Source organism: Esox lucius, chromosome 7 (genome assembly GCF_011004845.1).
Source record: "Esox lucius isolate fEsoLuc1 chromosome 7, fEsoLuc1.pri, whole genome shotgun sequence".
In the NCBI taxonomy this organism is placed as follows: Eukaryota; Metazoa; Chordata; class Actinopteri; order Esociformes; family Esocidae; genus Esox; species Esox lucius.
Genome location: NC_047575.1, coordinates 26,123,105 through 26,148,135, shown reverse-complemented (window position 1 = coordinate 26,148,135; position 25,031 = coordinate 26,123,105). Strand labels below are relative to the sequence as shown.

Sequence of the window (25,031 nt, the reverse complement as noted above, 5' to 3'; positions counted from 1 at the left end):
CATTAATTCTGAAATAATGAGTCTGATTCAATTATTTGGGTGAAGATTCAGCTATTGGGATAATCTGTTTAGCAAGGTCTTTGAAGTCATTGAAAAGAAACGTACATTGTTTCATTACAAAATCAGTCTTAAATTCTCCTTTCAATAGTCCATTGCTAGAAAGCACCTTTGGGTGCAGGGCCTGTGTATAAATGTACACTCTTTCCCAGAGAGACTGCATTCACTTTTATACTTATTTATACTGGTCCCCCGTGGGAATCAATCCTGCACCCATGGTGTTTGAAGCGCCGTGCTTTTACCAACTGATACACCACAGGACTAAACAGGAGGGGAACCGGTATAACACATTCATACCAATAATACAACAGTCTTATGCACTCATACAAAAGAAAACGACCCTGTGCACGTCTTTTTTGCTTGCCTAAATTCAGCAGAACAGCTAAGGGATATTATAATGTACATTCAGAGTGTCTGGGAGGTACATTGCAACCAAATCTCCCTAAATAATAGATAGAATTCAAAGTTGTTAAAAAAACAAATATCCTGGCCCAAGACGGAAAAGCTGTCTTAACCACTGCCATGGGCATGGGCTTGAATCTGACCAACATCACTAATTAGGCAACATCTCTCGGCACCTTTCTCCACTTTCTGTCCCGCAAAAGCGCGAAAAAATGCCTGAAAATAAAATAACAAAGATAGGCATCAGCCCAGTGAAAAGCACCAAAGTAACCCTGGTAAAAGGTTTGGGTAAGAGTCTCCGGAGCGGACACAGGCGCGGGTTGGCTGTCTGCGGGTTAGGGGAAGGTGAAGGCAGGTAAACACTGGGACTGAGAGGATCCCCAGCCCAGCTACCCCCAGCACTCCACTGCCATGTCCCATGGTATAATCACCAACTACACACCCACCTCCCTTCCTTTCAAGTGTCAGGTAGATAGATCTGCTGCTACACTGCTGCTGCCGGATAATTACAAGGGAAGCAACAAGTGAGCATTGTATGCAGACACACACACACACACACACACACAGAAGAAAGTGGTCTTTATTCCCAAAATAATCTTAAAGAACCTCCGTGCTGTGCGCTCTGGGCAAATTAAGGATAAGTCTCGGGGAATTCATTCATAAGTAGAAAGAGGTGGCGGCACATAACACTGGAAACAGAGTGCTATCCTCAAAGGCATTGCTAGTGTACTTTGTAATGACATCAGATGTCTCGAAAGGTTGACATTATTTTATAATTCATCTCATGCGTTTTAGAGAAAAATCTAGCCATGACTTAGGGCCCATTTCAAACGTAAGACTATTTTCTTTCCTGTTTACAGTTTGTCTCCCTCACGTGCATACTCACACACACACACACACACACACACACACACACACACACTTGACACTTAGAGAATGTTTGAGAAAACATAACTAGCTCTCATATCTGACCCCATTTGAACCAGAGCTTTTTGAAGACAGTCAAAGTATAATTTATGTTATACTTTCTACGTGTTTTGTCAAACACCAAACTTAATATTAGAAGGCATGCTGCTAACGCAGATTTAGTCTCACCAAATGTGCTTCACCTGATCAAACTTCTTGTTTATATTATTACATAGTGGTTGTTAAAACTCTCCTCTGGAACCCCCAGCCATTCCACGTATTTAATTGATTCCAGGCTCTCCTTACTCAGCACTAATAAGTGAATCAGGTGTGCAAGTTCAGAGCAAAAAAACATTTTCAACGGTCTACACTAGTGAACCCCTGTTATTAACGACCAACAAAAACAAATGAACAACACACTGTCAGTCAGTCAGGCCTTAAGAAATCTTGTTTCTGCTACCGTTTCTGATCACGTTCAGACGTTCAGGTCTTTAAGGGGGTGTGAATGTAGTTCATATCAGAACCTCGCCGATACGGACACGAACAAAAACAATATGGGTGCACACGAACAACACGACTTCACATTTTGTTTTACTGTTTGTGCTGATTTGCTAATTTCCTAAGTTTGTTGTTGTTGCATTTCATCCCAGGTATAAGAAACTTTCAACCAAAGATCACGGTGTGACTCATTCCACAGACCTGAAGCAACGATCGATAAAGACCCACCCAGCTACTCCCTCCACCATGCGGTGCAGAAGGCAATGTGATGTGGACTTACGGATGGCGACACTGATCCATTCGGGATGTATGGGTCCGGCAGCATGAGAAAGGGATACCCTGTATATGCTTTATACATTCCCCCATCTTGATGTTTGGACACTAAAGAAATAAAATAAAAAATGTTATTTTTAGATGCACGGCAGTCTTCATTTGCAAACTTCCTTTTTTAAATGACAAATATTGGTTCCATAAGAAAACACAGAGACTTTGTTGTTTGGACATTGTGTGTCACTCATCAGAGAGGGCAAGACGCAGATATCTAGAAGGTTGAGAACAACAAATGGGAGGGCATGATGCATATTTACAAACTCTCCAGAAAGCAAGCCATTGATCCACAAATATTTGTTTTCAATAAATAGCCATGTGAATTTTTGAGTTGACAACGTTTTGTAGGTTAATTACACAGACAGAAAACAAAAGTGTTTATGAACTTGAGGGCATTTATTACACTAATTGTTAGGGCATTTACTACACTAAAACGTTATAACACAGCCAATCATCTGTCTTTTTTACAGAACTATAGCCTACCAAAGGGACAATAAATTAAACGACTCTTAATTAAAGCCTCCTTTTTTCCTTTTTCAATGTTGGTCTTTCATAATGAAGTTACTTAAAACAGTTACTCTAAAATCCCATGTAACCCAGGAAATGGAACATCAGAGTATTGTAAGAAAACCCTTGGTTCACTCACTGCCATTTAATTGCTACTGTCTGATAATGCGCGAACTCTTTCTTTTAATTCTTACCGCCGTCGAGATGCTCCCGGTGTTTCTCTTGATAACCTCTGTGTTCGTTTTGCTGTTCTCGTCTGACCGCCTGAGTGTCCAAAGCAATGAAAATAAATAAAGATTAGTAACCCGAAAATTACTTTGAACAAACGATAAAACTTTCATACCAAGACCTTTTCAACAACCCCATTCAACCTAACCAACCACTCTTCCTCTGAAGGCTACTTACCGCTGCGTTCGGACTTTGATTTGTCTCTGATTCATTCACCAGAGACGACTTGAGGTCTGCTAAGTCCCGTTCTGTGAAAGCGTTTTCTTGAATTTTCTCATCTTGTTCGCCTTCATCCTTGAAAGATATCATTTCATCGTTGGCTCCGAGATCATCCCCTCCGCCACTGCTGAGCTGAGGCATGTTGCTTTCAAAATTAGGCTACAAATGTGTCCTCCTAGCCTAATCAGCGGTTTACTGTTTTTTACAAAAATAAACTTTCTATTCAGACAAACCTTGCTGGTTTATTGCACTCAAATACTGCCAAAGTATACAACAAAAGAAAAGTTGCTCTTCTGTGGAGCAGTCCCGCAAGTTGAAAGTAATGCAGCCCGGCAGCAACAAATAGTGCATTTGAGCTCAAGACAAGGCGAGGACTGCCAACATCAAAGCGCCCGACCGGTGATTGACAGGTTCAATGACTTGTTGGGGGTTGTACAATTGTTTCAGCAGAGGGTTCCGCTCTTAAAGAGACATTACCTCAGAGCATGTTGGCACAGCATTGTTCAATAGCCTACTGTTAAACCCTTCATCACCGAGAAAAGTACTTGTTTTCAAAGAACACTGAACTAAAGTACTTGGTAAAAGACACCTGAGGGAGCGGTCTTTCATACTTGTGTCCACTGACAGCCTGAGTGTCCTAAAATGGTATCTGGTAACATTGTTATAACACGTTACACATTGTTTAAAACGCACAAACGCACACACACCTACAGAGAAAGAGGGAGAGAGAGAGAGAGAGAGGGGCAGGGAGAGACAGACTGAATCAGAGAGAGACATTTGTATTGACACAGTCAGAACATCTGAGACATGTAAGACATCCCCTGTAAACCATCAGAAAACGAGTCAAGCTCATCAATAAAATACGCATGGCATGTCGCAGCTGGTCTCAACAGCACTTGGATTTTTATTTTCTCTGAAAAATCAGCAACCCACTGGAATGAAACTATTTGATTGCTCGCTAAACAACATTTGGACGGGAAACCAGAATGTAGTTCAAAGCTGTAGACTACGTGGCTAGTGGCTTGTCAAACAACTAACTCTCTTCTATCTTTTTCATTTCAATGCATTTTTAATGCCGATACTGTATCATGGTCTTCTGAGTTTTAATTGAGAAATATTTATACACTCCCATGCTGTGACTTAATATTTGACTTAATCTGTTGCCTTGAATGAAAATTATGAACCACAGCTGGGAAATAAAATTAAATACAAACAGAAAATGTGCCTAGTATTTGCATAAAGCTGCATATTTATACAATATCGGCCATGCATATTAATAAAAAGATTAAAATTAGCAGCTTAATGTATGCAAATCTAAATTATAAATGAGTTGTTTAAACTCCTTGTTTATTCGCCTTGATTAAATATAGACAGCTGTTTTTTCGTAGAATCTGTTTCCCTGTGTGGCTTCCTTCACAAGTTCTTGATTCTTTTGCACTTTCTTGTGTGTCTCTCATTCCTCATATCTTTAATTAGTGTCCATGCTTGTTCTTGCGTTGGACTTAACTGTGTGGGTTTAGGATTTGATTAATATGATATATACATTTTTGTCAGATTCCAAAACGTTTCTTATCTAGTGTGTTTGCTCAACTCACCCACACAGCCTTGGTATCCTCATTTCTTATCTCCTCTATGGTAATTGCAGCCATGACGTCAGATGTCAGTAAATTATACTCTGCTTTTGGGGCAGGAAACACCAAAAAAGGAAAGAAAACAGACAACAGCAACAACAACTTAAGAATTGCCTGCCAACTCTGTCTTGAAAGAAACAGATGAACCAATGATAATATTGCCTTAGGTAACAGTTTACAGTGACTCAATGTAACTATGGGAATTATGCAGTAGTTACTGTAAATGTTAATGGGTGGAATTCTGTTTGTAAGACAGAAGTATTTCTGGGCTTGGTGATCTTGTATACTTTACAAGCAGCATTGTGTCTTTGATTTGAAAACATGCAACATTGCAACATTTCTCTTGTTCCACAGGAGTCTAAACTGTTGGCTACACCTGTTACCCCTGGTTCATTAGAGTCTGTTGTGACAAATCAAATCAACAATTTATTCATATGTACTATTTTTCAAACCAGACATAAAATACATACATCAAATATCTAAGGTATGGAACATAACCTCTGCCCCTGTGCATGATAGTTGATGATTTTGAGACTTGCTTGCTTGTGTATTAAACTATTAATTTAGAGCTTTAGTCTATTTGTAGAAATTTGTAGAAAGTAGAAATTTGAGGATGCAAATAAAAGATTACTCAAAGAAATTCCAAATAAATATTTAAATGCCTGTCCTCCCTTTTCTGCCAGCTATTGCTAAGCCTGATCATGGAATGATTTATTATGAGAACTTTGGTATTAGCATTTTATTTTGCATTTCTTAATCATCCGCAAAGGAAACCATTCTTTTGCATATATATATATATTTTTACAGCACAAAGGATAAATTGCAGTTCCTAGGAAAAAAATGATATACTCCGCTCTCTAAATAAACTTCAGGCACATTAAAGCAGCAAACTAATTAAATCATATCCTTTCATTGAGGTTAGGCCACATTGAAGGGAACAGCTCTTAACTGGAACCACTTGTGTGCATTTTATTGGTAGTTTCCCTCCAACCAAAAACATGTTCCCTTAAACATCATCCAATGTGCAAAACTCAACCTTAACAAATCTTTTAGACAGCCTAAATTTAAATAGATTTTCTCCCATAAATAATTCCATTATTCAACCCAAGTTAGAAGCACCATTGAATGTAAAACTCTATAAATGAAAGCAATTTATCATAATGTGTGAGGTTCCCTATTCCCTATATAATGCACTACTTGTTAACAGTCCTATTGACCCTAGTCAAAGGAAGAGCAGCCCAAAGGGCAATTTGAGATTCCTAAAACACATGTGACCTGGTCAGTTTCTTCTCCTTCGCAACTGGAGTTTTTTGAGAAAGGAGTTGCCTGAAGAGACATATGTTATGTGCTCTCTTATGTTCCATTATGCAGGTTTTCCAGTGTTCTATCAAAGGCTATTTGAATACATCTCCGGAGTGTACATTATTGATATGTCCCCTCTGAGTATGTTGTCAGGCAGAGCCAAACTGAAAATAATCAACACAGCATAAAAGGATCCATTAAGAATGCAATAGTGATTCTGCCATCAGTGCAATACAGATGAAATTAAATTGTCTTACTATGTTTTCTACGAAGATCTATTGAGTTAAGAAATTATTTTAATAGCAAAAAAATAATAATACTAATAAATATAAATATATGTATGCTTACATAATATCTTCCTTTTGTGGGATGAAATCAGCAAACTGTTATTGGAGTGGGTCTCTCTTCTCACATAACTTCTTAAACTGATGTCTTTTGATGAAGGCAATATGCAGTTGCTACATACATTTTCTTACTTAGAAATAATCATTATGTACCAATATATTCTTAAAGAATGCAACATAGAAATGCCTCAAAATGTCTAACTAAAATATAAGCTTGCAAATGTGAAGAACACTGGTTACTACAATCATTTTGTTAAAAAAAATCATAGAATATGTTATTAATAATGGCATATATCACAGTTATCAACACAAAGATGTATTAAGAAATCTGTTTGCTACAATGTATCTGTAAATGTAAGAAATTCAGTGCAAAATCTCAAACTAAACAGTCTTGTAACACAGCTAGTCTTAGATTCAAAATATCACATTGCATATTATTTTTGATTGTACACACGTTTCACGCATAAAAGCATATATGTAAAATATACAGTACCAGTCAATGTGAAATACAAGTAGAACATTAGCTTAATCACAAAAACACAATAATAATCTATTCATAATTAACTTGTTTAAACAAAAACTTATTCCAATATCACAAAACTCAGATAGCTATTTACAATACTGTAAATTACACTCTTTTCACATTAGGCAATACACATTAAGCAATACACATGGTATCCAAAATATTTTACTGAGAATCCCATATCTGTATTTGCTATGCCTTGTGTGATTATTGATGACATCTTTTGTTATTATAGATGCAGAGCTGTACTATATATTTTTGTATATTACACTGTAGGTGCACTTCAATGAAATTAAACAAATTAAAGAAATCAGAGATGAGAATATTGTCACCACAATGAATGTCTTAATTGTTCATATGCCTGGAGCAAAATGTTTTGGTATGGCAAACCAAGCCTGAAGGAGGCTGATACACTCAGGGATGACAATCATACATTTTCAATCTGAATTACAATCAGGAATTGTACTGTATTTCAGTTATTTAGTTTTCCAAATCTGTTGTTGATTAAGCACTTTAAACAGTTAATTGATCATCTCAAAGGTTAAAGTCAGGGTTAGTTAATAGTAATTTAGAGATTTTGAAAATTGCAAGGTGAACTACAAAACGAACCACTGATTACGTTCGGTGAAAAAGTGACACTAAGATTTTGTGTTGTCTTCTGAATTTTGCACTGGGAGGTGCAAATATCACCAAATGTATAGAAAAAGAGTTAAACAATAATTTAGACATAATTGCTCTTCAGTTCTAAGATCTTTAAGTCCTGTCTATACATTTAATAGTAGTTATATATCTCCACACTGATTTCTCAGATTTTTACTGAAACAGGGGTAGGGAAATATATCATTATTGTTTTTGCTGATTTCCACTTAAAATATGTTAACTGAAAAAACTGGATCAGCTGGTGAAAATGCTCTCTGTTGGGACTGTACATTGACAAACACTGCATCCCAAATATCATTAATTTCACTAGTAAACTAGTTTTAACCAGGGTCAATGGGGCTCTGGTAAAAATGTCTGCCCTATGTAAGGAACCACTCAAGATTTCCTGAAAAGCAGTTGCTCCCTATTTAAGCAATAAGATGGAAAAACATCATGGCTGAGAGCTGTTCTTTGCCATCATGCATTGCAGAGTGCCTGGATACAGCACATATCTGTGGTGTACTGGAAATACCTACAAACGACCAGCCCCAGAGACACCTTATTGCCATTAGACAGTAGTTACCCCAACGCAGTTGAACAAAGCAATGTTTTGCCATACCTGTGGTATAAAGTCTCGCATACCACAGCAATCAGCCAGTGGTTCGAACCTTCTGGTTTGTAATGGAGAGTAAGTGAGGTAGGGAAGTTTATGGGCAGATCTGCAATGGAGCAGGTCTGGAACATCAATGGGATAGGATAATAATGGGATGACAATAATCTGTATTCATTTCTATGAGTGAGGTATTGTGATGACTATTCTATCCTAGCACTAATTTGCTCTTCTGGGCTGTAGCCTTGGCTGCTCCTGAGGACAAGGCCTTGGTCCTGAGGTTTCTGTGTCCTCTCTGGCTGTCTGAACCTTGGCAGTGGAGGGAGAAACCTGTTATAATCTGTGAGGCAGGAAACAAAGGGCCTCGTTAATGCAGAGACTTGCAGGGGCCTTTGATGTGGAGCCAAGCCATTCACTCCTCACTCCTTCGACACACACAAGCGTGCGTGCACATACACACGCTTGCAATGACACACAAACAGAGAGGCTTGTGTGTACACACAGATGCGCGCAAAATACAAACATTTTCTAACAATACACACACGTGCACACAACACACATGAACACTCTCTCACACAAAGACACACACACAGACACAGACACAGACACACACACACACACACACACACACAAATGCACATGTTCACACACAAAAAACGGTTGAAAAGTGTATTACATTTTCCCCTGCCCCCGAGTTGAGGCGTGCCTGATAGGCAGAGATACAGTAGATTGAAATAACGGTGTAGCCCACGGTTGTAAATAGACGTGCCACAAAGTAGCAGGTCTTTCAGTGGAAAGATTGTTTTCTTCTTCGACTCAACCTCTTCCCCTTGTAGAAATTATTCCGTTGCTTGTTGATCTTATGCCAATGATGCAATAATTTTAAACAACAGTGTATGTTTTTGGCACCCTCACACTACTTCACAATTGTATTAGAAAATAATGCTAAAATCATTGACATTCAAACAGCTTAACTAGTTACATTTTGTGTACAATCCAAAGAATAAGGATGTGTCCATTTTCTGTCATTTTCATATTTTGTCAGTAAATATACACAGATCTTCATCCAAAACATAATACTAAATTACAGGTACTCAAAATATCAATACTTCATGAGCATAATTTAATCATTCATGAAATAATGAATTTAGTCTACAAAATTATGCAACCGCATAATCGCAAACTTGAGTATACAGTATTTTCAACAGCATGGGTACTGTTATGAATGACAACAAACCTAACAATGCATTCCACAGTACTGACCCCATAGTAATGTTTTGAGGCTGTCAGGGACTGGAAAACTGGCATCATTTAAGGACATATAAGTTCTGCTATGTAACAGATCATTTCGATGGATAATGTAATGTGTTCCATCCACAAGAGCTGAAGTGTGCATTGGTATTGCAAGCAAGATAATAACACACAAGTAAGGCAGCATGTACATTTTGAAACGGCTAAATCAGTGTTCAGACCTACAGTGGCTTTGGAAAATATAAAGACCACTTCACTTTCTCTACATTTTGTTGTGTTATATACTCAATTAATAATTCATCAATTTAGCCATCAACCTATAAAAAGTTTCCCATAATATTGAAGAAAAAACACATTTTTTGAAATTTGTGCCAATATATATATATAAAAAAACCCTGAAATATGTAAAACTGAAATACATATAAATATGTACACAATTATTCATAATATTTATACAGTACTTTGTCGAAGCGCCTTTGACATTGCTCACAGCTTTGACTTCTTGGGTATGCCTCAACCAGCTTAGCTCAATGGATTTGCGCAGTTCCTCCCATTCTTCCTTGCAGATCCTCTGAAGCTCTGTCAGTTTGGATGGGGAGTGTCAGATATGGATATAGAAACCACTGTGCTTCTGGGCATTATCGTGCTGAAATATTAATCTTTGCCCCAGTCTGTGGTACAGTACTGTGTGCTTAAGATCAGATTTTCTTCAAGGACGTTTTTTTGCTCCATTTCTCCTACCTTCAATCCTTGCTGCCAAGAAGCTTCCCCAAAGCATGATGCTCCCACCATCAATCTTTATCATAGGCATGGTTTTAGACAGGTGATGAACTGTACCTTGTTTTCCCCAGACGTAGGACTTTCAGGACAAATAGTTAGATTTTGGTCTCATCTGACCAGAGGATCTTATTCCTGATGCTATAACACTCATATACGTTTCGTTTGGCAAACTGCAGTTAGCAGGTCAAATTATTTTTTCTCAGAAGTGGCTTCAGTCTATCCATTCTGCCCTAAATGTCTGATTGATGGAGCGCTGCAGAGGTGGTTGTCCTTCTGGCAGGTTCTCCAATATATACAGAGAAACTATGAAGCTCTGTTAGAGTGGCCATTGGGTTTTTGGTGACCTCCCTGACCAAGGCCATTCTTGCCTGGTTACTGGGATTGGCTGTGCTCCTGGGAACATTCAATGCTTTAGCGATTATTGTATAACCTTCCGTATATCTATACCTAAATGTAATTTTATCTCAGAAGTATGGACAGTTCCTTGGACTTCAATGATTGGTTTATGATTTGCCATACACTGTGTGGGACCTTTATAAACAGGTGTGTTCTAAATGAATATTTTATTCACATGAAAAATATTCCAGAACTTTCTTTATGTTTTGTCATAATGGAGTGTAATGTGTAGTGCGCATTGATGGCAAAAAAAAAATGAATCAATTATGAATTCAGTCTAGAATACAAATTAAATGTGAATGTTTTTGTAGGATCCATTAAGAGGTTGCTGATTTAAAACAGCTTTGTATTCAAGAGTGGGCCAATATCCCTTCGTAGTGATGTGAGAGGCTGATCAACAACTAAAGGAGGCTTTTTAATGAAGTCAGAACTTAAGGTGGCACAACAGTTTAGCAGTATCAAAAAGCCAGCTCTTAACACCACGTAGAGGACTAAAAGCAAACAATAAGGGTGTTTACAGGTAGTAAGAAGTGTGTTTAAGACAATACAGATGCTGGACTATACAGAGCTAGAGTTGGTGTGTAAACTGTGCTGCCTTACTTCCAAGAATTGGAAAATTGCCACAGATAACTGGGACATGAGTTAATGGCTTTTAGATAGAACATGAAACAAATCTACTGTTTTCAATCCTGGGAGTGAGCTGGCACATAATTTCTGCATGATGTATCAATAAAACGAATGCATTTAGAGGGGCCCTATGTATGACCTCCATTTTGCTACTACCTACAACGGCTCAAAGACATAAGAGGGGAATGTTTTAAGTTCATGCTTCAAATATAATTTTCTACTAAATTGCTCAAAGTCCCTGAATATTATTCCCCTTTAATACTTTCTTGTCAGTCTTTCTAATAGTTTGCATTGATGTGTAATCTCCTCATACTCACTCTAGACACTCACAGTTCATCCTCTCCAGCCTAAACCCTCTCATTTTCCATACAGGCAAGCTAATACTACTCCACACTTGTTTGCTAAGGAAAGAGGAGACAAGTCATTGTTTAAAAATTGGTCTTGTAAACAGTACATTGTAAGCAGTATTGTTTTACTCAGTGACTCTTGTAGGTGATGTCTGGAGTCAATTTAGCTAGTTGTTGCTATCATCTAAATATTATCTTAAACACACACATACACAGTTTGCCATACCCTAGGATTGTCAGATGGGACGCCCCTGCTAACCAGTGATTTTATCCCTTTATGACAGAAAGGGGGTGCTATTTTTAGCTTTTATTTTACTACATTCTTATTGTAAAGTCGATTTTAGATACTATAAAATCTATGTATTATTATGTGCAATATCTACAAAAATAATGTGATTTTGTTCAATACATTTTTTTATCGAAAATATTAAAATTTATTTCACTCCATTCCTATTGTAAAGACGATTTTTGATGCTATAAAATATATGTGTTAATATTTACAGTGTATATAAAAAAGTAATGTGATTTTGTCCATTATGTTTTTTCATAGAAAACTTTACATTGCCTTGAATTCTTATGGACCACTCCTTCTTATGAGGAGTACCAATATGATATACTGTCATTGGTGAATACATAGCATCAATAATTCAGTTTTAATCATTGTTCCTTGCATGATACAGTGGTTTGTTGTTACCACAGTTCAGCAAGGTTTGCTGTGGTTGAAAGAGTTATTACGTTTTTACCCGGGCACAGTCCCTCTCTCTTACAGATACCATGAAAGCACAATTCTACACATCAGGTGACAGGAAATCCAGAAGAAATTAATATTCTTCAGGAAGCAGCTGTGGGTGAAAACAACAAACACACAAACATATGAGCATGCGCACACGAAATGGAACACATTTTCACAGTAATTCCATGTTGTTTTATGTTGTTTTAGGACTCACATACCTGTTTGAGTATTAAAATCTCCACAGTTTTAAAACTCTAGTGGGCTAAATCTAAACCATTTGTATCATATCTGAATTATTCCAACTTTATTCACCTTTACTACTATTGCTATTACAGCTTTTCTCAGTTGCTCTGGTGCATTTCTTAGATCAAAAGTGTAATTCTTGATACTACTTGTACAATTCCAAATCATCTAGTCACTAGTGCACATCATTAAAGCAATTTCTTATTCCTTTGAACAAATTGCAATTGCTTTTGTACATATTGCAATTGATAATGTACAAGGGTCAGCATTTTTCCACATTTTCAATTGCTCATGTCATGTTGATCAAAATATAGTGGATGGTTCTCTGTTGAATAGTCTTACCCCTCAAAACATCTAGGCATCAGTTCCTTGCATAAGCCATTACATGCAAAATTGTTGAACTATTTGTCATGAACTGTCAAGCATAGTTTTACACTATTCTATTAGACATTTTGCTACGGTGCCAGTATGTACAGGTAAAACATGTATCTATGTAACTACTTTACAGCAACATGTTATAGTGATACATAGTACAGTAAGCATAAACTGCACATATTTCCATTGCTGTGGAAGGAACATGCAATATATGTACATTTTATGTCACTCTTCCTTACCAAAACAAATTCAACTGTGTGTTCTGGGATATAGCGTATAATGGAGTTGGGATCAAGTGAACCCTCTCACAACTTTGTATACGTGGATGAGGCTGCCTTCAACCTGACCAAATGCAGAAGGCGGGGTCAGAATATCATCGGTCACAGAGCTACTGTGGATTTGCCAGGCCAACGGGGAGGAAATATCACCATGTGTGCTGCTATTTCGGAGCATGGTGTCCTAACCCATATTCCCCTTATAGGGCCATACAACACCCAGCATCTACTCAGAGGATTTGCCAAAGTATGCAGTAATTTGTAAAAATGTGAGTTTCCATCAATCAAACATCATAAGGCAATGGTTTGAGACCCACCCGAGGATGCTCATATATTCCTCCCACCTTATTCACCATTCCTTGACCCAATTGTGGAGTTATTTTCAACATGGAGGTGGAAGGTGTACAATCATCAGCCACACACACAGATGACCCTGCTGGCTGCAATGGATGCAGCATGTGAGAACATCACAGTAGACCCCTGCAGAGGATGGATAAGGCATTTCTTCCTTTGTGCTCCTTATATTTTAAGTAGCTGTAGTAAAAGCTGTGAAAAACTAAATCTCTTTCAATCAATAACCCACACACAGTAATATGTAAATAGTACTGTTGAAATTGATATATGCCATAGAAGTGCAGCCTTGTGCATTTTCAATACAGGAACTGTCATCCAAACTGTAGCCTAAGTTTACATCAGGTAATACTGTCAAAGTACACAGTTACATTGACAACATGCCTAAACATTTTGACGACCTTGTTCGTGAACAATGACTCAATGACTTCTCATTCTGATGACACTGACATGGTCTTTAGCATGAATATATACCTTTGAGAGATGTACTAAGGATGTTTAGTGACTGACTAGCTTTAGAAAACATATCTATTGTATATTGCGGTTTGTACAAATTGTTCTGAGAAATACACTTAATTTTTTGCACATGTTAGGGATGATGTGAAAAACGCACCAAAGCGACTGAAAAAAACTGTATTATAATTTCTCTTGGTTTGGAGCATGAAACAAATGAATGTCATAGATAGAAGGTAACCTTTACCAGAACACTGTTTAGGCACAGCTATTAAATGTGTGAGTTCACAGTGGTCGCTTTTTAGTGGTGATTGGGTGGGCTGGAGTTTTGGGTTGACAGTTAACAGCAGTTTCCAGGTTCAGTTTTTCTGCTGTTAGTGGATTGATGTGGCAGAGTATTAGATGTGGATGTGAATCTCTTGATGGATCATTGTTTAGGAGTAAAATGAGTGTGTGTAACCATGTTTCCATGTATCATGTGCATAGCAGTATTTTAAACAACTAGAAAATACATTTACAGGAAATAATACGGGGTGCTTGCCAGTTTGTTTACTTTTAATGTTAACAAACTGGAAGTTGGGATATGTTGGTTTGGTCACTCTAGCTTGGACAGTTCAAGGGCTATTGGATAGCCTTAATATGTGAAACAAAGATATACTGCTTCATTGTTAATTAAGTTTTTTCTGAATTGCTAAAACGCTAAACCCCTCTGAACCAAACTTTTAGTGGCCTTAAACCATTTGTCGAATCAGTCACTCTTTTGGAAAAACCTGAAAAAAAATTCAAGTAGTTAGACACCATTTGCAAACTGCATTCACTCTGTTTGCAAACCTCTAAACACATTCTCACTAAATCACATTACGCACTGTGATGCACTTGTGTTGCAAAATGGAAAACACGGGCAGGAAAACAACACAGTTGTCATCGTTTATACACAATGACTCAAAATCGTTCACACTTGTTTCTAGTGATGTGATCAAACCAATTGTACAGAATATAACTCAGTTCAGAGAACACAGGTGACACAGGTCTGAGGCAGAGGAGAAGAGTACATGTAAGAGGTGGTGGACGAGGAGGAAGAGTCCTCTGGCTGGACTCAGCACAAAGTCATGATGCTGAGGCAGAATGAATGTCTCATTGGGCTTTTGAGTTTATTGTAATGTGCTTTTCATTTACAGTTTTCTTTGGTCATTGGGCTTTGGTAATTGGACTGTATTTACTGTATTTTTATGCCACTGCTGAATATACAGACATTCAATACTGTATTACTTGCAGTACTTACAGTATTCAATATATTAACTGAAATAAGTTGGGATTATCATACTTTTTGATTGCAAAATATGTTTAGTATTTACAGTTTAAAAAAAATATTTTTATGTAATGTCTAATGAATGCTCTGTAGTATTTATATATTAACTGGCTGTGTGTATGATCTGAAAGCATTGTTTGATTTTGAGAACAGATCAAATAATTATGTAGCGAGTGTTTGATTTTGACAGAAGGGGTCAGGGTTTTTGTGAAGGTAGTTTGAAGACTGGGCTCTGTGTTTATAGTTTGGGGAAAACGGGTGAAGGTTTCAAGAAATGTGTCCTGGCAATTGTGAAAAACTCTTATGTTAATATTTAAAATAACAGTGATTAACATAGTCATAGTTAATACAAGTTTAAAAAAAATAAGTTGGGCCTGCCTAAACGTGTTTTGGTATCTCAATATGGAATGGTTGACATTCCCGGTTTTACAAGTTGGCTGTGCATTCTCGCCCTCATTTCTCTTACTTTCTGGTCACATCCCTATTCCTCCCGGCTCCCAGAATACATGAACCTGTTGGGGTTGGAAGGGCGAAGGTCATTTCATTCAGAATTTGGGCCTTGAAGAGGATAGAATTCTAGATTTCTGTGCCTGTTGCCTGTTCTGTCCCAGAATGACAGTGTGCTTTCATTTCTGCCTTCTCCTGCGGATGATGGCTTTCCTGGTGGCTGTCATCCTTCTTGGGCTTTAATGGATGCAGCCAGTCCAACTCTGGCCCAACACAGATCTGTGGCTGTATCTTTTGTCATTTGGAAAAGCAATGGAAACTCATTTAAATATTATAACAGATCAACAACTATATAAATATAACTCAAGTTCTGGCATTCTGGACATTTAAAAGTTGGTTTTGTGTTGATAGCTTTTATCGTAAAACATCAAGAGCAAACTCAAGTTTATTGGGCTATAAGAGAAATCAAAAGTTCTGCTTTGCCTTTGGCAAGTACACCTAATAATTATTAGGCTATCAGAGAAATTTGTGAAAGTCGTGTTGCGCCTTTGGCAAGTACACCTTATAAATGGACACACGTACGCACGCGTACACACAAACTAATGACCAGGGCACCTACTTATGTTTCACAGGACACTTACATAAGCCACTGATTTATACCTGCCAAGATACAGAGAGGAAAGTTAGGTTTTAGGTAAATGCTCCTATTCCCACTTCAGGCCAATATCCCTGAGGATAAAGCCCATCCTTAGGGAGAGACTCACATCTGGCTCTTGTTCAATGGGTTTTGCTTTAAGACAATAAATTCACAAAGATCTCACATGTGTATGAATTAACATGAAAAGATATTGAGACAATCTTATAACATGAATAGTTTGTCTAACACCAGAAGCAATGCCCACGAGCCATTCATAAATGAACAATAGCATCAGTGTTAATAAATGATGGGATTATCAGCTCTTAATTCTGGCAGGACCAGGTCTTCTGTGGGATCTTGTTCAGTTCAAAGAATTATGAGAGCCTGAGTTCCAAACATCTCCTCTGAAGCCAAGGTCAAAAGTGGGGAGTGTTCCAAATAAAAGCAGAAAGAAAACATCCGTGATTTGTTACAAAGCTGGCAAATCCGTGGAAATAGGGAGAAAAGAATACAGAGGAAAAGAGAGCGAGAAAGAGAAAGAGAGACAGAGTGGCTGCTAATTGTCTGAAGAGTAATGAAAGCCGATCAGACTTGATTTTCTGGTTACTGTAACTGACATTAAAATAAGTAGTGTAACAACATTTACTGTCTAACTACCTGGAAATGAGAAGACTGCTGTGGATGAGTTATTACATCGTTTAAACAAGGAGAGTGAAACTACTGATGTCATTATATTGTATGTTCTAATGTCAGTGATTCCGCATTTGAAAGTCACCTGTTAATTACCAGGAAATTATTTGTAGTTTCTTTTAGAACTGCAGAACGTGTTAATCGTGTGTATTTATTGTGCTATGTGGAACTGGTCATTTAGATGACACCACCTAATTGACAGGATCAGTGACAATGTGAATAAGGCTGACCCCTTGAGGAACAAAATGGGAATTGGTCACAGTGGTTGCACAGTAGTCACGGCATAAACCTGGAGCCTATTTAGATTATCCTGATGAGAAATTCACTTAAATAACATTTACAGGATACATATTACAATTGTCTATTCAAACTAGATAAGGAGAAACTATTGCTGAGTGAGATATTGTCTTTACACCTTAGTAGCCATGAGAAGTATCTATCTGGAAAGTGTAACGCCTATTTTTAGGTAGTGTGTGACAACTAAGATTTTCACCTGTTTAAGCAATACTTTTTATTTACCTCTGACACAAATCTGGCCAAAGTGACATTCATCTAAACAAAATGTATGCCCCTTTAATTGAATGATAAATATTACGCAATGTAGTACAGTAAAGAATATGAGAATACGAAAAAGAGAGGACAGGTTACAGTTTTTCCCAATTGAATACACACCATTCTCTGAATAATGCCCCAATACCCAAAAACTCATCTCATCTCATCTTCATCCGCTTATCCGTATCGGGTCGCGGGGGCAGCAGCTCCAGCAGGGGACCCCAAACTTCTCTTTCCTGAGCCACATTTGCCTGCTCTGACTGGGGGATCCCGAGATGTTCCCAGGCCAGTGTCGAAATATAATCTCTCCACCTGGTCCTGGGCCTACCCCGAGGTCTCCTCCCAGCTGGACGTGCCTGGAACACCTCCCTAGGGAGACGTCCTGGGGGCATCCTTACCAGATGCCCGAACCACCTCAACTGGCTCCTTTCGACGCAAAGGAGCAGTGGCTCTACTCCGAGTTCCTCACGAATGGCTGAGCTTCTCACTGCCTCTGCTGCTCCGATTCTCCGGCCAATCTCCCGCTCCATTGTCCCCTCACTTGCGAACAAGACCCAGAGATACTTGAAATCCTTAACTTGGGATAACGCCTCATTCCCTACCTGGAGTTAGCACTCCATCGGTTTCCTGCTGAGAACCATGGCCTCAGATTTAGAGGTACTAATCCTCATCCCAACCACTTCGCACTCGGCTGCGAACCGGTCCAGTGAGTGCTGAAGGTCACAGACCATTGATGCCATCAGGACCACATCATCTGCAAAAAGCAGCGATGAGATCCCCAGGACACCGAACATCAACCCCTCCCCACCCTGACTATGCCTCGATATCCTGTCCATAAAAGTTACAAACAGGATTGGTGACAAAGCGCAGCCCTGGCGGAGGCCAACCCCCACCTGGAACAAGTCCGACTTACTACAAAGAACCCGAACACAGCTCTCACTTTGAACGTACAGGGATTGGATAGCCCTCAAAAGGGACCTACTCACCCCATTCCCAAAAACTGTTAACACAATACCCACTGTAAAAGTCTCCAAATCCCTACACACACAGGGAAAACAAATATTCTGGACTAAAAACACTATACCCAGCCCTCTAAATCAAATATTTGTGTCAGAAGCACACACACAGACATCATATACACTCACCTAAAGGATTATTAGGAACACCTGTTCAATTTCTCATTAATGCAATTATCTAATCAACCAATCACATGGCACTTGCTTCAATGCATATAGGGGTGTGGTCCTGGTCAAGACAATCTCCTGAACTCCAAACTGAATGTCAGAATGGGAAAGAAAGGTGATTTAAGCAATTTTGAGCATGGCATGGTTGTTGGTGCCAGACGGGCCGGTCTGAGTATTTCACAATCTGCTCAGTTACTGGCATTTTCATGCACCACCATTTCTAGGGTTTACAAAGAATGGTGTGAAAAGGGAAAAACATCCAGTATGCGGCAGTCCTGTGGGCGAAAATGCCTTGTTGATGCTAGAGGTCAGAGGAGAATGGGCCGACTGATTCAAGCTGATAGAAGAGCATCTTTGAAATAACCACTCGTTACAACCGAGGTATGCAGCAAAGCATTTGTGAAGCCACAACATGCACAACCTTGAGGCAGATGGGCTACAACAGCAGAAGACCCCACCAGGTACCACTCATCTCCACTACAAATAGGAAAAAGAGGCTACAATTTGCACAAGCTCACCAAAATTGGACAGTTGAAGACTGGAAGAATGTTGCCTGGTCTGATGAGTCTCGATTTCTGTTGAGACATTCAGATGGTAGAGTCAGAATTTGGCGTAAACAGAATGAGAACATGGATCCATCATGCCTTGTTACCACTGCGCAGGCTGGGGGTGGTGGTGTAATGGTGTGGGGGATGTTTTCTTGGCACACTTTAGGCCCCTTAGTGCCAATTGGGCATCGTTTAAATGCCACGGCCAACCTGAGCATTGTTTCTGATCATGTCCATCCCTTTATGACCACCATGTACCCATCCTCTGATGGCTACTTCCAGCAGGATAATGCACCATGTCACAAAGCTCGAATCATTTCAAATTGGTTTCTTGAACATGACAATGAGTTCACTGTACTGAAATGGCCCCCACAGTCACCAGATCTCAACCCAATAGAGCATCCCACAAATCTCCATCAACTGCAAGATGCTATCTTATCAATATGGGCCAACATTTCTAAAGAATGCTTTCATCACCTTGTTGAATCATTGCCATTTAGAATTAAGGCAGTTCTGAAGGCGAAAGGGGGTCAAACACAGTATTAGTATGGTGTTCCTAATAATCCTTTAGGTGAGTGTATGTTGCTCACACTAAGCATTAACACTGTGTGTAGAAAAATTGGAAGATACATGTAGGAAAACAAATGTAATCCACCAACACAGCCAGTAAAGAAGCCAGTATTTTACATAAACTTTGATCCTGACTGCCCTAAAATGTTAAAGTGTGACATGGTGGTGGACAACCCCTGCTGACTGACAGTACATGGTGATGTTTCCACCGCTTTGGCCAGGGACCTCCACCCTTGCTCAGTCGCCTTGGTTCCTTCCACGGCGCCGCCTCCTGGTCAGGTCGAATCCTTCCTCCTCGTTTGTGTCTTCCCCTGCTTCCCCTGGCACTTTGAGTTTTGTCTGGTGACTCATGTATTCTCGCAAATGGTACAGGTTTTTCTGTACCAATGACACTTGTGCTCACACATTGAGAGATGTGCGTAGTGTTTTACAACATGAGTGAACTGGACTTGTAAATTGAGTTGAGTTGTGTGCTTTGTTCTGCAGAAATGGTTAATGATTTCGGTGATGTTAGATTGAACATCTGATCACTCTGTGTATGTTTTTGGTCACAGTGTATAAACGACTGGGAAAAACAGAAAATAGAAATAGGACAAAGATTTATAAATATATAAAATATTCAAGTTGTTATTTTTTTGTGTCTCTACAATGGTATTCTTATCTAGAGGTTTAAGGAAAATCCTCTCAAATTAAAGCTTGTTCTATATTATTTTATAACAGAACCCATATGATCTATTTAACCACACTTAAAAAATTTATTTGGTCCCATCTGGGGTTGATCCCATCTCACCGCAACATATTTATTCTCTACACATGGAAAGAGATTTAGAATAAAACAGAACACTTTTGTATTCATGAGACATTTTACTATGGTTGGAGCACTAATATCTTACATACTCACACATAATATTTATTATTCCTTCTGTCAAGTATAAATATATTGACGCCAGAAGAATCATGCTTCAAGCTGATGAGTCTGTCTTTAGCTCGCAAGTTTTTTCCTAAATGGTGAACCACTTAACAAAACAATACCGTAATGACAACCGTTTGTGTTATTTGATTAGTTACCAAGACAGTTAAATCATACACTTTGTTCATCAAATCATCTCCAAATTCCCTCTTCAAAGAACAATCTAGAATTCACAACATTGCTCTAATTTATTTTCCCATTGATTGTGAACAGCCTCTTTTTATCAAGAGTGATGAGTCTGAATACTCTGCTGATCCCTTATATCTTCCATCATGCAGAGCTTCAACTAGAGTCAACATGAGCATTTTGCTATAGTGACACCAAGGATTGCCAAGCTGTGCTCATGAGAACTGTAAGCTCAGAGGGAGATTTACTTGTCAAGCTGAAACTAAATATTATCCAGTGACATTAATTATTTTCCTGCTCTGCACAGTATTTTTTGGTTGTTGAGCTGGATTTATGAGGGAGGGTGTTGTAATCTTTTCATTGAGACTGGGGCTATTCTGTGTGACAGTGAGAAAGGCGGGGTTAATTAAACTAATCCAAAACAAATAAACGTTTGGCAACCCATGAAAGGCTGCGGGAAACGGTCTGAGATTGAACTGACTTTGGTGTCCTAAACCTCAAGCTTTGATGGTTTTGACTTGATTCAGAGACTGAGAACAGAGATTCGATGTCTGCTGGAGAACAGTTTAGCCTTTTTTTTTTTTTTTTCTACAGGGATGAGTATACACACAAAAGTCCACTGTTAAATCTATTTTTCTTTCAACAATTCATGAAATGTAAAACACACAATTTATTTTCCTTTTCATTGAGAAATCTGGATTAATATAACTGAGATTTTCTTTGATCTGGGATAATGTAATTACATGGTACAACTACAGGGAGATAAATCTACTGCACTGCACAGGAAGCTAGGGGAAGACATGTGATGGTTGTGTTAGTTATATCCTTGCAGAAAAGGAACAATAACCATTGGAGTGTGATTCATTGTCAACTTACCCTGCCCCCATAATGACAAGGGAAGCCCCACCCTTAACCATGCCAGTGTCTTTGAGAGAGGGAACATTTGGTGAGAGGGTGTCTGTATATGTGTGAGAAAAAGATGTGAATGAGCTGCTTCTCACAGTATATCATCTAGGTTTGGATCAATCTTGGAAACAAATGTTTTTCTCCCAGGCATTCTGATCGGCTAAACACAATTTACAATGATAGCACACTGGAAGTGCTACACAACCGAATCAGTTCTGTTTTCATGACTGGCTAGATTACAGGGATGCTATTGCAACAACAGCAAAAAACAATCACCACCCATATATCAACTTATTCAAACTGGAACGGCTGAAAACATTCATTTAGGCTGGATTGACCTGATTACTACTACAATGATGTATTGGTCTTAAATTGGCTTTGCAGTGGTTGGTAGTAACAATTGTTGTTGCATGTTACGTTTTGTTATGGGTTCTTGATTTTCATGTCTTCGCTACAGACTGCACTTTTTGTTGCCATGCACAACGGATTTGTTTAGTCATGGAAAATATATCTGGTCAGGTCTAAACAGTTTTGGAGCAACTATGTCTGGGTTTGGAAAAGTGTTTCTCACACTGAGCAAGCTAAAGATGCACACTGACTATTAAGACAGCTTTACTACCAATATAGAAACCAGACAAGGTTACAGAATGTTAAAAAACTAAATCAACATAATGATTACATGGGAATGAACGGTTAATGTGGGTGGTGTTACATCTCCTCAGACCTATTACAAATCATGGCCTGAGAATTACATTTCTCATGTTAAGTGTAAATGTTAATCAGATACATTTTCATTTAGGGTTGCTTGAATGACAATGACGGTCTGAGGAGACATTTGTCAAAGTCTTGCATAAAGGTTTCCTGTCTATCTAAAAACTATCATATACTGTAAGCCGAGCTTGAGAGTAGACAGCATCTCCTTTTGTTGTATGATTTCTTCACACTTTCCAGTGATAGAGGATTAGGTTGTAGAAAGCGAAGCTACATACTTCTCTGTGAGGGGGCTGGAAAACAAATACATTTTTTCTCTAAAAATGTTGGTACATTTCTCCAAAGTCAGGTAATGGCTCTCAAAACAGTTAACACAGCAAACTAAACACACTCTTATGTTGGCGAAACAGTTAAGTATTCACTGCACAATGAAACACAGCATTTATGCATTTATTAAAATTCAATATTAACATCAAAACTAAAAGTGTGTTCTCTGTTGATTTGATAACAAATTCAGCTGAAGATACACAAAGAAATAAATGAAAATACATGTTTTTCATTAAGTTATTTTATGAGGAGTTCAGGTGTATAACAATGAGTTGTCACCCCACAAAAAAAATACATTATGCAAATAAGTACATAGGTAAATAAAAAATAAAATAAAAAATGTACTGCATTCATTGAATCAATTAATTTATTGATCAATTCCATCTGGCCAGAGAATTTCATCAACATCACAGCAAATATTTTCACGAATCATGCATCGTGGGAAAAAATGCTTTGAATGCTGTATCCATCCTTGACATGCTTGTGCCCCAATATCTCCACAGGCCTCTTCCATCGCTTGAAGAAGACTTACTTGGTTGTAAGGGTTGCGATCATGTACTTTCCATATCCAAGAGGAGAAGAATTCCTCAATTGGATTCAGGAAAGGAGAATATGGTGGAAGGAACACCATCCTGAAATGTGGGTGATTCTCAAACCACTCTGGCACTAATGCTGAATGGTGGAATTGGACATTGTCCCAAACAACTACAAAATTCCGCACCATTTGCTACTGATCACCCTGAGGAAAGAGGATTTCATTGAGGAGGTTTAAAGGAGCCTTACTGTGTTGTATGGTCCCAAGAATTGTGTGGCACAACACCAGTTGTAGAAATTGTGGCACAGAGAGTGATGTTACCTCCTCGTTGTCCAGGGACATTGACTGTAGCACGATGGCCAATCACAATTCTCCCTCTTCTCCTTTTTTTGTGAAGATTGAAGCCTGCTTCATCAATATACAGGTACTCATAATGAGTTGCACTGCTATCCAACTCCAAGATTCTCTAGAGTAAAAAGAACACAAGGTACAATACAGTAAGTTAGTGTTTTACAGTAATGGCATTGATTGCAGTCAATACTACTGTGAAACTGTTTCTGAAGTTTGAGTTCACACTTTGAAGTAGCAGTATACATAGATATGCCTAAATCTTTTCATGTACAGTAGCATGGAATAGTTTATGGAGAAATACTTAAAATTCAGGAAAAATATATCTTTGTGTTGACAGTAAAAGTGCAATAATTGGGTTGAACATACTTGATTTTTTTTTTTTTTTTGAGAGTTCCTCTCAAAGGGCACTTTGTATATTTGCTTCATTCGGATTGCATTTCTCCTTAGAACACGATCAGTTGTGGATAGACTGCATTGGTGGGTATTGTAGAAAAGTTGATTGTCCTGTGTAATTCCTGCCTGAATTTCTTTGAGGCGGAAGGTGTTGTTCTGGACCACCATATCAACAATAGCATGCTCTTCAATTGAAAGAAGTCTTGTTCGTCCACCTGAATGTTCTCTAAATTCAATTCTGATGTTTGGACAAGCAGGAACATTTACTGTAGAAATCTAGACCTATGTCAAACAACATTTGTAGAAGTAGAACGATTTAGTTACTTACTGGTTTTCCCTCTGAAATGTGTGGATAATTGAAGCCATTGTGGATTTTTATATTGGGCTGAACTCTCTGTCCAGCTTCTCTGAGTGAGAGACCATGATTTATGACATGGTCAATATGTGTGGCTCTGATTTCATTTGAAACGTGTGTACCCTATCCTTCTACCTCTCCTCCCTCCTCTTACACCTTGCCGTCCTCTTACACCTTGCCCTCCTCTTCCTCTCTGTCCATCTCTTCTTATATTTTCTACTCTTTCTCTTTCCACTATACCATTGCCCTCCAATCTACCCATCTCTTCTCCCTCTACTCCTCTATATTCTCCTCTTCCTACATCCTCGGCTCTTCTTTCTTTTTCTCCTACATCATCAGCTCTTCTTTCTCTTTCTCCTACATCCTCAGCTCTTCTTTCTCTTTCTCCTACATCCT

At 38.5% G+C, this 25,031-nt stretch overlaps 1 protein-coding gene across 10 annotated transcripts in view; it reads right to left on the bottom strand.

Annotated features, from left to right (window-relative positions):
- The window catches only part of tcf7 (transcription factor 7), a 55,226-nt gene extending 51,464 nt beyond the window's left edge, over positions 1 to 3,762 (bottom strand). For 3 of the 10 annotated variants that reach the window (XM_010898305.5, XM_010898308.4, XM_010898310.4), the window contains exons 1-3: positions 3,103 to 3,760; positions 2,892 to 2,961; positions 2,144 to 2,244 (exon numbers count right to left, since the gene is read on the bottom strand). In XM_010898305.5, coding sequence (XP_010896607.1) covers positions 2,144 to 2,244; positions 2,892 to 2,961; positions 3,103 to 3,285 — 354 coding nt within the window. In that variant the 5' untranslated portion in view covers positions 3,286 to 3,760. Of the gene's footprint in view, positions 1 to 2,143; positions 2,245 to 2,891; positions 2,962 to 3,102 lie in introns of all 10 variants that reach the window. The other 7 variants (XM_010898306.4, XM_010898313.4, XM_010898307.4 and 4 more) reach the window with 6 other exon arrangements.
- Positions 3,763 to 25,031: the final 21,269 nt, after the last annotated feature.